Source organism: Colletotrichum abscissum (assembly GCF_030869225.1).
Source record: "Colletotrichum abscissum strain IMI 504890 chromosome Unknown Scaffold_5.1, whole genome shotgun sequence".
Taxonomy (NCBI): Eukaryota; Fungi; Ascomycota; class Sordariomycetes; order Glomerellales; family Glomerellaceae; genus Colletotrichum; species Colletotrichum abscissum.
The window spans coordinates 814,070-828,795 of NW_026850431.1; the positions used below are offsets into that span (position 1 = coordinate 814,070).

The 14,726-nt window shown below is 54.1% G+C and overlaps 5 protein-coding genes across 5 annotated transcripts; 3 read left to right on the plus strand and 2 right to left on the minus strand.

Moving 5' to 3' along the window:
* Positions 1-77: 77 nt before the first annotated feature.
* On the minus strand, positions 78-2,631 carry CABS01_02774 (uncharacterized protein; the record flags this gene model as incomplete). The annotated part of the gene is made up of 5 exons (XM_060536152.1): positions 78-914; positions 969-1,148; positions 1,272-1,921; positions 2,213-2,354; positions 2,455-2,631. The coding sequence occupies 5 exons, from the start codon at positions 2,629-2,631 to the stop codon at positions 78-80; spliced, it is 1,986 nt and encodes a 661-aa protein (XP_060394064.1).
* A 2,107-nt stretch (positions 2,632-4,738) lies between these two features.
* On the plus strand, positions 4,739-5,889 carry CABS01_02775 (fatty acid hydroxylase; the record flags this gene model as incomplete). The annotated part of the gene is made up of 3 exons (XM_060536153.1): positions 4,739-5,306; positions 5,388-5,454; positions 5,553-5,889. 3 exons carry the CDS (start codon positions 4,739-4,741, stop codon positions 5,887-5,889), a joined length of 972 nt encoding a protein of 323 aa, XP_060394065.1.
* Positions 5,890-7,061: 1,172 nt separating this feature from the next.
* CABS01_02776 (uncharacterized protein) lies at positions 7,062-10,600 on the plus strand (the record flags this gene model as incomplete). Its single annotated transcript, XM_060536154.1, has 5 exons — positions 7,062-7,123; positions 7,196-7,247; positions 7,307-7,546; positions 7,614-7,907; positions 8,642-10,600. 5 exons carry the CDS (start codon positions 7,062-7,064, stop codon positions 10,598-10,600), a joined length of 2,607 nt encoding a protein of 868 aa, XP_060394066.1.
* Positions 10,601-10,703: 103 nt separating this feature from the next.
* CABS01_02777 (uncharacterized protein) lies at positions 10,704-12,360 on the minus strand (the record flags this gene model as incomplete). Its single annotated transcript, XM_060536155.1, has 3 exons — positions 10,704-11,621; positions 11,685-12,271; positions 12,327-12,360. 3 exons carry the CDS (start codon positions 12,358-12,360, stop codon positions 10,704-10,706), a joined length of 1,539 nt encoding a protein of 512 aa, XP_060394067.1.
* Positions 12,361-13,027: 667 nt separating this feature from the next.
* CABS01_02778 (uncharacterized protein) lies at positions 13,028-14,572 on the plus strand (the record flags this gene model as incomplete). Its single annotated transcript, XM_060536156.1, has 1 exon — positions 13,028-14,572. One exon carries the CDS (start codon positions 13,028-13,030, stop codon positions 14,570-14,572), a length of 1,545 nt encoding a protein of 514 aa, XP_060394068.1.
* Positions 14,573-14,726: the final 154 nt, after the last annotated feature.

The following is a 14,726-nucleotide window of genomic DNA, read 5'->3' on the forward strand; positions in this document are numbered from 1 at the left end:
GGAGATCTCATAGAAGTCAACATACGTGCTCCAAGCTTCGGAGCTCACTCCCATTCGACCTTGTTTGTGGAGTATCATCAATCCTGCGCCTCAACTTTGGTCGCAATCTGATGCACTCCTCCGCCGCCCTCAATAACATCCTCCAGATTATCCACCGGGATGCCCCTCAACGCCGCCTCCGGGAACAGCATCCCGCCCGCCCTCGGCTTCAACGCCGTCAAGATCCCCTTCTCCTTGGCGATTCTCAACAACGCATCCCTTGCCACGATTCGCAGGTGCCGCGGCGCCGTGGGGAGAATGTACAGGTGGCTCAGCGGCCAAATCAACCTCACGCCATCGAAATACGACGAGGGCAAATCCGGGTCTAGGTCCGGCATTTTCCCGCCCAACGACCTCGGTATCCCCTCCACAACGTCTCGACCGGCCGTCGCGATGATGCCCATGCAGAATTCCCGGCGGGCGTGAAGGACTTCCGGGTTCAACAACGGACACCCACCACAGTCTACGTCGTAATCTTCCGGGACCAGCGACGGCTCACCATACTCGACGAGATTCGAAATAAGAATGATCATGTGGTGCACCTTGATCCTTGCGCTCCGCCACGAGTTCCAGAAGTAGCCCCACATCGGCCCCGGTTCGAATTGGAACTCGGGCGCCGCGTGCATCCACTCCGCCATGGCGAGGTCCGCCCGGTCGCTCTCAGCAATGAGGGCCGGGTATGCTGCCCGGGCGCGGGAGGCATCGCCGCTGAGTGTTAGCGGGATCAGTTTTGATAGAAGGGAGCATGCTGCAGAGAGGTAGCGGGCAGTGTGAAGAAGGAGGCCTTCGCTGGGTTGGAGGGTTGCTTCGATGATGTCGAGCCAGCGTTCAAAGTCCGGGGGACAAGGTGTGTTTGCAATCGTGAGTTGGACTTGCTAACATACGGGTTTAGTAAACCAGAGCAGGTAGGTCTGGAGTATCCTGCTTACAATCATATTGTGCATGACCCAGAAGATTTGACGGCCGGACCGGGTGTAGAGCTGCCGGTCCCCCCTTGCCCGCATGAGGCTGAGGAGGCCCTGGCCGTGGATGTGCCAGGGAACTTCGGGCGACGAACCCCTTTCTTTATTGGTAATGAACGATCTCCGTTCCAACCCGCCAATCATCAGCTGCCAGAATTTTTTTTTAGTCCCCTGGTCGCCAAAAGCAATACAGCAACAGCCCAGCACATTGCACACCGAGGTTTGGGCTGAGTGTCATGCGAATAGCATGTTATAAGCCTCTTCACTCACCTCATAGTTCCCAAGCAACCAAACCGCAACGATCGTTGAATCGGAAGTATACGTCTTGGGGTTTCTGATAGCCTCCTGTACCGCGGCCAGAGCATGGCCGAGAACGATGGACAGCTCGCGATAGTCGGCCCTGGGACGGAACTTGTTAATCATGTAGGCCCTGGTAAAGACCTGGCCGGTGAGCACGAGGCAGTGGTTTTGGCCGGCACCCCTGAACAAGCCTGGAAGAAAGTCCAGGCTCTCGTAGAATCCCAGGACCAGCGGGATAGATTCGGCAGTCCAGTGTTGACGGATAGTCTTGAGCACGGGAAGTGCTACGGATAGCTGCGTCGAGGTAGTGGTGTCAGTGGTGACGCTCGTGGCAGGTGTGGACTGCCGGCTCGGTTGGCGGCTCGACCCAGGGGACGCCGAGGTTGAGATCGATGCCGCTGTCGATAATTCAGGTGTGAATTCTATGATCTGTAGGGTCCCGGTCCTTGAGTTGGTTGTCAACGCCGCCTCATCGTCCTGGTCTTGGTGCTGGTGGTTCCTCTTCTTCTTCCGTCGCTCAAACGAGGTGGGATCGGCGTTCTGAAAGCGCATTCCGTCATCGTCGCGGTAGCCGGGGCACTGGACCCCGTACTTGATGCATCTTTGGCACTGAGGTCGGCCTAAATCGCACTTTTTGCATGCCGCGGGCACGGCGCGCACGGCCGGACCCCCCAGTTGTCAGCTGCAAGGCGATGGAGACTTGGGATGATTGTTCACACGTATAAGGCAAAGTAGGTACGATAGGTAGGTACATGTATCCATCAGTGAACCAAAGGCACAGAGTAGGTATAACACGCGACGACGCTAGGCACTTGCGAGCGGGAGCGGGAGGGCGGGAGGGACCCGTTTTGATTCGGATTTCGTTGAGTACTGATACGGAAATTGTGCGTCTAGATGTCTCATTCTCTCACCTTGACCCTTCGGCTCCGGCACAAGTGGCAGTTTGGACTCGGCCTGCCTGTATTTGGCATCGCGCGGCTCGGCTGACTTGCGGATACTGGATATGCGTGGATGGATGGGTGCGAACCAACCGGGGCCGACGGCGGCGAACCGCTCTGGTGGGAGACGTCGTTTGTCTAGGTATCCCCTTATCGACGCCAGGAACAAGTGGGAGTAACGAGGGTCGTGTTATGCAATTGGCTTGGGAACGAACGTCCGAAGACGGTCCCCACGTCCGATCTTGGCGCTGCGAGGCCGGGTTCCGCGCCGTTGTTGGAGGCGGGCAGAGAGGGAGACGGAGGTCGATGGGGGGAGAGGTCTGAGAAGATGAAGTGAATTGGGACGAGATTTGCGGAGAAGGGAAGTTGTTCATCTCGAATGAGCTTCCCATAAGGGCTTAGGCAACAGTGCAACAGCGACGGGGGGTTGCAAGTACTGCGATGGCTCCTTCCTCGCATGTTCATGGCAATTACATAAGCAACGTTATCGCGGTGATACTGCACCTCACTGATAGCACCATCAATTGTTGGCCTACTCCTAGGTATCTTACACGAATTTCCATGTGCCTGCATAGGTAGTCTTTTGATGGAAGGTTGATAGTAGAGTTTCTGCCAGAGCCTTTAACAACTACCATCCAACGTTCTAGACTTGGGATAGATATTCTACCACAGCTTTGGCTCATTGTCTAACGTGATTGGGCAGCTGTTCAGCCTGTTCTGCTGCCACACTCCGTGAGGCGCTAGAGTTGAAATGTCGATCGTGTGGAGCGCCCGAGCTCTTGGGCGATCCGAATACGAAAAGCGCGCTAAGAACCATCATCACCGAGCTATCAAGGAGCTGTAAGCAATTGGGTCGCTGTTGAGAGCTTGCCAACGGGAGATTCTTTCGCTCTGATCAGTGTCGTTTCATTCTCAAACGAGCGAGTCGTTGCAGACTGTCGCATGGGCGAAACTGGTGTTTGCTTGAGATCCCTGTCTGAGTCGTCCGAAAAGCAATTACCATTGTCATTATCACTGGAGGGGCCATGAGAATGCGGTATTCTAGCAACACCAGAAGCATTGAACATAAGGTCCAGTGGAGAGACGTTCGGCATTCAAGATCGACGCGCCAGAGGCATATCACTCATCAATACCATATACTGTGTATGCCACACGGATAAAAGTGTGATGACAGGAAATCCAGATGGCAGAAAAGGATAACGCATCCCGAATGCTGGGATATGCCATCCACATGTCTTCCCCGTGCTCACCCGTGGCGAAGATGGAGAATGGCCATGGAAGAATGGTGGCAGAATGGTTCGACTGGCAGCACGAGTTCCCGAGAGATCCGCCCCGCTTTCCATTTCTCCTTGAAATCCCATTGGAAATCCGGCGATATCAGCCCCACCTTGATACTTCGTAACTCCGTCTTCGGGGCGCCGCACGGACACCGAGTAGCCCGAAAGTCGCAAATTGTTGCGGTTGCTTGATGTTGTGTGCAGCTCAACAATCTGCTTGAATGCGCCAAATCAGCGCTGTCAATTGAGGAGAGCTCACAGGTAGTAATGCAGGGGAAGGAACAGATCCGGTGTACTCGAGAAAGGGATTGGCAAATCAGATGGCACAAGCACGGCGTTGGCGCACCCTGCCATGCTGTTGTGATGGGTGTCCAATGTCCATCACTGCGTAGTGCGGCGGCCACTACCAAAGTGACACCACCACCAGGGAGTGTACATGTAGGTATTTGACTGAGAAGCTACGTACCGGTGGGAAGACCCCGCCAGAGGGGAAGATGCAGAGCAGAGGCTGTTGTGAGTGGCCAAAACGATCAGCCCGACCTCGTTTAAATGAACAGATGAAGCTTAGCGCCATCATTTCATCTGGCGGGTCCCTTCTTTTTTTTCTTCCTCCCTCTTGCCTGATGTGCTGATTTTGTTGTATTTTGTACCTCTGCAGCAGTGCAGGCAGGTGCCTACCTAGGTGGTCGCACTTTTTTGCCATCCCTCTTTCCCGTCCCGTCCCTTGTCGCCCAATGTTACTGGTCGCAAGCGCGCACCACGGAAGGAGCTCTTTGGTGGGAGGGGTGGGCGGTGGTTGACTAATTTGCTCCAATGTGCCAATGTGGGCGAAAATAAACGGATCCCAAAAATGTTTCTGCTATTTCCTTTGCCCCTGAGCAGAAAGCAGACGCCGAAGCAACAACAGCGCTGCCAGCAACAGCAATAGAGGGACCGCCAGACCGACCGACCGAGCTGCGAGCGAGCGCACCTTCATCGGAACACCTTTATCGGCGACGTGACTCTTTTGCCATTCCTTTCCTTCCCATCTACACTTCGCCTCCTCTTACATTCACTTCTCTTCCCTCCCTCACCTGGCATACCGATAGCTGCCATCCCAACAACCTCCCGCACGCATCCCACCACCTGCGTCTCTCCGTCTTTCTCACTCTACTGCGCAACCCGTTGCCGAACAGAGACAACAAACAACGAACAACCACGCCACACACAAAGCCGGCCCATCATGGACGTCGCGCTCGAGCTCCTCGACCCATTGGTCCTGGACAAGGCCTACGCCTACTTCGTCCCTGCGCCCACCACTGCCAACACCGGCGCATACAACGCGACCGGCGACGCCTTTGCCTCATCATCACCACTAGACCTCTCGAACTCGTATGGCTCCGCCTGGCCCCGCGATAGTATCCTCCGTCAAACCATCTCCATCCTCGCAATCACCCAGCTGGGCGCCTGCGCCCTCTACTGGATCTTCAGTCCGCTGTCTTATTACCTCATCTTTGACCGCCGCCTCGAATATCACCCGCGCTTCCTCAAGAACCAGATCCGCCAGGAGATGATCTCCTCCATGAAGGCCGTCCCCGTTATGAACATCCTGACTTTGCCATTTTTCCTCGCCGAGGTTCGCGGAAAGAGTCTGCTGTACACCCATGTTGAGGAGTATGGTCTCTGGTGGATGGCCATTTCAGCTACCATTTTCATGGTCTGGAACGATATTGCCATTTACTGGATTCACCGCCTCGAGCACCACCCCGCCGTCTACAAGTACATCCACAAGCCACACCACAAGTGGATTGGTATGTCACCCCATCTCACTCCTTCTTTTTCCGGTCCATTGACCGACACCCATTTTTATGGCCTCGACTGACTGTATCCAGTGCCTACGCCTTGGGCTGCCCTCGCCTTCCACCCCCTCGACGGCTACGTTCAATCTCTGCCCTACCAGTTAGTCAACCCCCAAGAATCACCATCACCAAGTGGGAGCTACTTGAGCCTCAATTCGGTGGCCAGCCACGTGCAACAATGAAACTAACATTCTCCAGTGTCTTCGTCTTCTTCTGTCCTATCCAGAAGTACCTCTACATGGGCCTTTTCGTCCTCGTTCAAATCTGGACCATCCTCATTCACGACGGCGACATGATTTCGGGTCACTGGCTCGAAAAGTACATCAACAGTCCCGCCCACCACACCCTCCACCACATGTACTTCACCGTCAACTACGGCCAGTACTTCACCTGGGCCGACAACTACTTTGACTCCCATCGCGCGCCCCAGCCCGAGCTCGATCCCCTCCACGACGCCCTCAAGGTCATGCGCGCCAAGGGTCTTGTCGACGAAAAGGGAAACCCCATTCCCCAGGAGCAGAAGAAGGATCTGTGAGGGGAAAATAGTCAAAAGAGAACGTTTGGATTTATGGGTTTGGGGGTTGAATATCGGTCATGTTTCAAAGGACCGAAGCCCCTTATTTTGAAGAAAAGGATGCATAGAAGGAAGCATGGCGACACGTTGATGTTGAGATGAGATTTTCTTCATTTCCCGGAAAGCATCGGAAGGCTCCCCCGAAGAGCGAGCGAGCCTTCAACGACTTTCCCCGTCCACCACAGGTTTCTGGTGGGCTTTTGACACATTCCTCATGGCGAATGAGCATTGCATATCTAAAATAATCATAATTAAGCGAATACCAATGGCATATTACATCTTCAAACTCATTTTCCCTCAACAGCAACAGCAATTGATTTTGATTTTCACCAACTTGGTGTCGCTCACTTGAGTCGGACGAAGCTGGCCTCAGCGCCGGCTGCGCCTGCCTCACTGACGCGTCCCTTGTCTGGCTGAAAATTAAAACATGCGACATTGGAGAAATAGAAATAGAAGTGAGAAAAATGCAGTGGCCAAGTGTTTGTCCTCTCGCCACTCATCCGACGTCACTCCGGTAGGAGGGAAGGGAAAGGTTATATGTAGGTTCAGACATGTTCGGATTGTCGCACAGGTTCCCGTTGGGCGGATGATCCACGGATAGCTCTGGAAGTCTAAGGGTCCCGTTGTCGGTCTGTCTACCGTAGCCAGGTGAAATAAGTGTGGAATGTGGTTGGAGTTCAGGGGTCTTTGGCAAAGAGAACTCTCTCTCTTTCTCAGCCCCGGTCTCGAATTCTCATCTGCGGAGGAGCCGAGTTGGCGCCGGCACGCGGGGTGAGTGAGGTTTGGCATGCTTGAGCTTGCGCCGAGTTTCCCGCCTTGCCTTTCGCGGAAAGTTTATGCGATCTTATCTACCTTTGATAATCTTTCTGAACTAACACTATCTGTACCCCGCAGACCACACGCGACCTGGAGATTGGGGGCTTGCTTTGCAGTTATCAGCCGGCAAGGCAATTGATCTGGTCTTTATGCCAATTGAATCTCACATTGAATGATTGAATCTGGCTGAGATTATTGCTTTTAATTTCACGCGACACTTACGCTAGATTTTCTTCGTTCTAGATCCCTAAGTTGCATTGATCAGGTGTACCTCATTGTCATTCAACACACCATCGATAGTTCACCCCACGTCTAAGATGACGATTGAAGTTACGGATCTCAAAGAGGCGGATATTCCAGGGGCAGTTAAAGCAGTGCAGTGAGTATCACAGACATTGGCACGATACCCACGTCGAATTCAAATTTGATACTAATGATCTACGCCTCACAGACAAGCATTCAGCGGCGACCCGTACAATGTCTGGGTATACGATCAATCAAAGGTACACCCTCATCCCAACTCCGCCAAGCTATATCTCCCAGGATGCTCACCATACTATAGTTCAACCAGCAACGAAACTACGAGTCCCTAGCTCTGCGTATGAGATGGGGCATGCGCAACGGCATTTTCCACGTCGCGAAAGAACAAGGCAGTGATGAGGTCCTCGGCGTAGCAATGTGGCTTCCCCCACAGCCTGCCGACGCGCCGCCGACGTGGAATGATTGGTTTGAGGGGTGGCGGCTTTGGTTTGGACAGGTGAACTATAACTTGTGGTATGGACGCGGGGGGTTGAATGTCAAGGTATTTCATCTCCCATCTCATCTTATCTCATCTTCATCTTGCAACCCCCTCCTGACGAGTAATATAGCGATACTACATCTGGAAAGAAGCGCAAGCCAGAGCCCAGCGCGAGATCTGGACTGATCCTAGGGGATACTACTTCCTCAACATCATGGTCGTGCTGCCTTCCGCTCAGGGTAAAGGTGTAGGCGCAAAGATGATGAAGGCTGTTACGGGCCGGGCTGATGAGGAGGGTGTGAAGTGTTATTTGGAGTCTAGTAAGGATGTGCCGAATGTGAAGATTTATGGGCGGTGGGGGTTCGTGTTTGAGAGGGAGATGATTTGTGATGATGAAGGGGATGCGATTCGGTTGTTTACCATGGTGAGAGAGCCTGGAGCTAAGGCTGGGGATGGTAGGGGTGGCGGGTAAGCGAGTGAGTGAGGAATTGTATTCCGTAGTATGTGAGTTTGATATTGAATGGTGTATTATGAATTGGATTGGTGAAAATATGGTGAAGACTCTGTGAAGAGTGAAACTCTTGATTAAAACGCCTCCTTTTCTATCGATACCTGGAAAGATAGAGAGCGATGCTTGAATGCCAAGGGCTGAGTTCCGATGCTATTCAAACTTTGAGCCTGTTTTGCCGTCTGCCGGAGAGACCCCTCCCCCCGCATGACCGGGTTCGCGTTAGACGCGGGGGATTGTCACAAAGCTGGGCCGGGGGTCTCGGGATGCGCTAGCATCCGCTCATTACGAGTACCTTATTAGACTCGAATGAGATAAGAGGTTTAGGTTGGTCTACTCAATGATAACTTATCTACTCCAACCTCCAACTTTGACTTCTCATCCACTACATTGAACAGTCATTAGGAAATTCTCATTGCGGAAACCGCATATTCATCCAGATCGAACTCTTGGAAATCATCATCTTTGTATCATTACCAAGACTCGCAGAATATAAAGGGTCTTGGCTTCACCCCCACTTCATGCAGTCCTCCAGAGCAATGCATACCAAATCAAGGGGCGGATGCCTCAGATGCAAGTCGAAAAAGGTATGGACACTGTGGGATCTCTCCCACCCTCTTCCATCACACAAACTGACATGCTGCTGCCAGACCAAATGCGACGAGAGGAAACCTGGATGCGCCCGGTGTGAGGAGAGGGGAATTCAGTGCCCCGGCTACGCCCTCAATGTGCGCTGGTCGCGAAAGCACCAAGTCCGCGTCGATCAAAAGGCCGCAGCTGAAGGCTCACCCAGACAACGAGGACCTCGAGAGCCCGCATCTCAAACAAGTCCACAGCCCATCGAAGCCGCTTCGCCAACCTCAAACCATGTCGACACTAACGTGCTGCAACACGTGGACCCATGGCTCGCAAATCCCTTACAGTGGGATCTTCCTGCTCTGCCACAGGAGATGCCCTCCCTTGATGCTTCGTCGTGCGCTTTGCTTCTTAGCAGCCAGAATGTGATTCCTACAACGCCATTCTGGGATGCGCCCTTTATTAGCTCAGCCTGGACTGTTGATGGCCACAGCCCGACGACGTCGTCATCTCAAGCTGAGGACCGGGAGATGGATCATCTGTTCCAGAGTGAGAGCTCCGTAGCCAATGTTCAGGAGAATAGTATTCCGCCCCCGTTCGATAATACTCAATCCACGTCATGTAAACAATTCTTAGAGAGTAGCCCACGAGAGCTCGCCCATCTGCCAACATCGCTCTCCGAATACTTCTTCCGCGAGGTCATCACGCTCTACTGCGCATGGGACAGCAAGACAAACGTGATGCGCAACATCGTCGAGACAATGTGGCAGTCCTCCGGCGCCTTATATCACACCATCCAGAGCATGGCCGCCGCCTGCCTCTCGGAAGACTTTCCGCACCTCCTGCCCGTCGCCCGGAGAGAACATGGCAACGCCCTCAGACTCATCCGCGACCGACCCTCGGCGCTACTTTTATCAACCTCAATGACTACAACACACAAGCGGGCCATGCTTCTCTCATCAACGCTCCTAGGCCATACATCAAGCTGGCTTAGCCCCCAGAACCTCGCAACAGACATGTTCAGAGCAAGCTGCAGCATGCTCAAAGACGTCTCCGCCGAGGCGTGCGGCAGCGACGCAGACGCGAGCTTGTCTTTCTTCAGCGACACCATGGACTACTGGGCCATGCTCCTCGCCTACCTGACAGACAGCACCCAACTGGGCGACTACCACCACACCACATCCATCGGCCCGGCGGACCCGTCGAAGTCTATTGAGCCGCACCCTTACTCGGGCATATCCCACGCCACTGTCCGACTGCTCACCGACACGGGCATCCTCATCTTTCAGTACCGGAAACACATGGCCTCCGTGAAGTTCCTCACCGAGACGGACCTGGATGTCTTCCGCGCCGCTCTCCGCTCCGCAAGACAACTCGAGCGCGCGTTTCTTGCGCATCGTCCGCCGGACCTATCTCGCGTCACGGATCCAGGCGATCCGAAAACTCCGCTGCGGCATCTGGAGCTCATCGACGAGGCGTACCGGTGTACCGGTCTCTTACAGCTGTACCGCGTGTTTCCAGATTTGTTGAATGAGCGGTATGCACCGTGGGACCGGGAGCGGCTCCTACGTCCGGTTCCGATATCTGCCGCCGCGGGATCGGGGTTAGACAGCGACAAGGTCCCCTCGGCGAGAGAGAGGAGGACGTGGCTGACGAAGCTTGCAATGTACATCCTCGGTATCCTGCGGGATATACCCTTTGAATCCCGGACGCGAAGCGCACAGCCTTTCATCATGGTGGCAATCTCGAGCGAGTTGAGGAGGGAGCCGCAACACCTACGGCAGCCTGATGCTATGTACGGTGAGGCCGGGGCGGATGTGCTGGATATCGACCCCGCGTCTATCGAGGTGGCGAGGGCGCGCAAGTTTGTGCGGTCGCGGCTGGCGGCTTATACGCACATTTTGCCGCTTCGGAAGAGTCGGGTCATTTCTGAGTTGATTGATCATACGTGGGCGGCGCTGGATGCTGGTGAGGAGGATGTGTATTGGCTCGATATCGCGCGTGAGAAGAATCTCGGGACGATGATGGGCTAATTTGGGGAGCTAATATGATGCACGGTGTCTCTTTTATGAACTATATTCTATTCGGCCATGACAGTTTTCCATTGATTCTCTAGATAGGCAAGTCGGGACTAGCTTAGAGTTTGGACAGCTTGACCCCTTGGGGATTCGCAAGCTTTGCAAACTTGAGCAACGTCTCATCCGACGTCAATTTGCCTCGCAAACGCTCCTCCGTGACGATGTACGCTTGCGGGAACCAGTCGCCGACATCTTCCCCAAATATCATCCTGACCAAAGCCTCGCCCGTAAGCCAGCACTTGTCCATCCCGTACCCATTGAACCCGGCGGCGATCCACTGTCCGCCGCCGGCGTCTCCCGCGATAGAGTCCGGAATGTGGCCTACAATTGGGAGACCATCAGCCGTGTGACCTTGGATGCCAGACCAAATCGCCTCCACCTCGGACGTCTTCGCCTCAGGTGCCCACCCCTCAAGGAAGAATTTCGGCAGCACCGTCGACAGAGCATCCTTTGCCTCTTTCGGAACGTAGGTATCATCAGAAGTCAAGATGTCCTTCATGTACGCCGTCTCGTTCCCGATCCAAATCCCTTCTGTAATAGGATTCTGCTGGAGATAGTAGAGGCCCGTCACGTAGAGACCGCTCCGGGCATCTAGGGTCGGTTTGTGAGACAGACTCCACGAGCGCGAAGCACCCAGGTTCTTGAGGGTCGGGCCGGGTTTCTGGACGGACATTGTGCCGCGGAAGGGGTATATGCGGCCTGCTAGTTGTGGGAGGAGATGTGATGCGTGGCCGTTGGTGCAGTGTATGACCTTTTTGGCGCGGATGATGCCTCTTGGAGTCGTGATGACATAGGGGTATTCTGGGTTGGCGGACGACGAGAATTTGACCTGGAGCACGGGCGTGTTTGCCTCAATTGCTAGTCGGTCTTGGTATTGGACCAGAAGACCTTCGTAGATTCTCATGAGAAGACGGTACGGCCAGATGGCTCCGGCGTTGTGCTCTACAGCCCCGCTTGCATCTTTGATGTTCCATCTCTGTGATCAAACGGTCAGTCAACCAAGCTCCGAGACCCTCCTGCAGCATCCCGAATCACGTACTTCTGGCACATCGTCTCTCTCGATGATTCGGTGATATTGACTATGCTCTGGAACGGCCTTTTGGAATCCCAATACCGAGCTCTTGGCAGCGACCCATGTCTCATCATCACCAACAGCCATGACTTTGAGAACATCGCGAATCTGGCACCGCTCCTGGGTCTCCGGGTCCATATCTCTAACCATTCTCATGATTCGCTCAACATTCAGGATCGAGAAGCGGGTAATCTGCTTCGCTGCCTCGACGCCGTGTTGCGCAGCTATGGGGCCGTAAGTATGCCCCGAAGCAGTGACAAGATGTCCGCCATTCCGGCCTGTGGCACCGCTTACGAGTGTCCGGGCTTCGAGGATCGTGACGTGGGCGTTGCGTGATGCCTGGTGTTCGAGAAGCGTCTTCGTGACGCTGCAACCGGTGATGCCGGACCCAATGACCGCGAAGTCGGTTTGCTTGGGGAGTGTGGGAGATTGGATTGATGCTAGGCGGTGCTCTGGAACCTGCCATGATGATATTGTTGGGTTTGGCCTGGGCAGGCCTGGGTCTTGGGAGATGGCCTTGGAAACTTTGAGGAGAAACCTGGCTGTTTCGGGATCTTGGAGCAATTGGTTAGCGAAGCATGCCTTTGAGGTTTGATTGTGATTACTCACTGAGGTAAGATGAAAGCTCATCTTCAACCCCCATCTTGAAGTTTCGGTGAGATTTGATATAAGTTGATGGCACCGTGATAAGGACTGGAGAGGTGAGACTGATCGCTACTCCAGAGCTTCTTGAGCAAAATGATAATGAACGCAGATCCTGGGCTCTAAGGACGCAATCTTCATCCACATTGACCTCGATATCGATTCAGACGCACCATTTGATCGTGTCCATTACTACCCTCATCGTGCTGCTGCAGCTCATCCGCAATCTCTGCCGGTGTCGGCGAATGAGGGGGTCGGGATGCGGGGCACCGGGAGCGGATAGGGGCCCGCTCTGGCTTGCCGGATCGGGCAACTGCGTGCGAAATGCGAGCCGATAGCGCGGCAACCACAGGAAACAAGTCCGGGATATGTTATCTCCAAGCTGTCTTCTGCGGACGAGATGATATCTCGGCTTATCAAACTGCCTCTGGTCGGTCAACGCGAGTCTCGTGCTGCCATCTAGTTGGATCAAGTTGGTCACACAAACATGCACAAGAAACTTGCGTCTACTTAACTTGGTCCCTCGATACTCCACCCCCAAAACTTGAGGGAGGCAATCTCTGTCTGACCCCTCCCTCTATTCTCCACTGCCTACGCATATATTCACAAAGTCAGTCATCTTGGACGGGACCTCGCCCTTGGCGAACACTTGAGTCAGCAATACGACAATGGATCAGCGATCCTCCTCACTCGACAAGGCCTCAGCGGCCACAACACGAAATGCCGTCGCCGCCATGCCCGAAAAAGCGGACAATGAAGCCACGGAGCACGGCTCCATCGTCCACGGAGACGTCACGGTGCAAACCATGAAGCCATTCACAACTCTATCCGCCCTCGGTATCGGTTACGGAACCACAAACACGGCTATCGGCCTGCTGCTAGTGTTCGGCAGCACTCTGCCCATGGGCGGCTCGCCGCTCTTCTTTTGGGGTTTCCTCGTCATGGCCTTTGTCGGCCTCGCAACTGCCACAACTCTCGCGGAGCTGGCTTCGGCTATGCCGCACCCAGGTGGGCAGTATATCTGGGTCCACCGGCTGGCGCCGCCGAGTTCTCGCCGGTTCTTGTCGTACATCACGGCCGTCATCAGCTGGCTTGCTGCCGTTGCCACAGGCTCGTCGGCGTGTCTCTCGGTGCCTGTCGGCATCTGTTCCATCATCACGCTTCTCGATCCAAGCTTTGTCTATAAGCGGTGGATGGGTTTCCTGGGTTTCCAACTCCTCAACATCGTCACCGTCTTCGGTGCGAGTTTTGAGAGCCTTCTGCCAAAGATTTCCAAGATCATGTTACTGTTCAGCTGCACCACCATCGTCGTCATTTTCATAACCCTGTTCGCCATGTCGGACGAGCACGCCTCCGCAAAAGACTTCTTCACTACCACAGTAAATATCTCGGGCTGGCAAAACGGCATCGCCTTCATCATCGGAATGAACGGCGCCAACTGGAGCTTCTCGTGTCTCGACGTCGCAACTCACTTGGCAGAGGAGATGCCCCGGCCCAGCACGGATATCCCAAAGGCACTGATGTGGACTATCGTTGTCGGCCTCGTCTCCGGACTCCTCGTTGTCACGTCGGTTCTCATTAACGTTCCCATCATTGACGGAGCCGACGACAACTCGGCCCTGGCCTTGTTCTACCGCATCACAGGCAGCAAGGCTGCTTCAGTGGGTCTCTGGGTGCCCGTCATGATCACAACCATCGGCGCCGTCTGGTCTATTCAGACCTGGCAGTCTCGGCTCGCGTGGACCATCAGCCGCGAGGCCGGTTTCCCCATGCACCATCACCTGAGCAAGATTGCGCCCTCCCCGCTGCATACGCCTACCTATTCATTGATATTCTCCGCAGCAGGGACTGCCATCTTCGGCTGCCTTTACCTCGCATCCGACCTCGCTTTCAACTCCCTCATATCTACAGGACTGCTACTCCAATACATCAGCTACAGTATCCCGGTTGTCCTGGCACTTTCCCAAGGCCGCTCGAATTTCAAACACGGCCCCTTCTGGTATCCTAAACTTGGCTTTGCTGCGAACATAGTCATGCTTGCATGGTCTGCGATTGCACTCATCTTCTACTGTTTCCCCTATTACCTACCTGCTGTTGCAGATCAAATGAATTATGCTTCGGCTGTGCTTGTGGGCATTGCCATTATCACCATATCACTGTGGTTCTTTTATGCGAAGAAGAACTACGAGGTCAAGGAATATCTAGGCCATTAGCCCAACAAACCTTTTTCACTAGTGTATTAATCATATACCCAGCAATCATGCTCTTCTTTAACACCTGATTGTATGTTCACGTCATGAAAAGTTTGATTTCCGTTCATTGTGTCTGGGTAGTCCAGGGGTTGCGACATAGCGCAATTCAAACTCA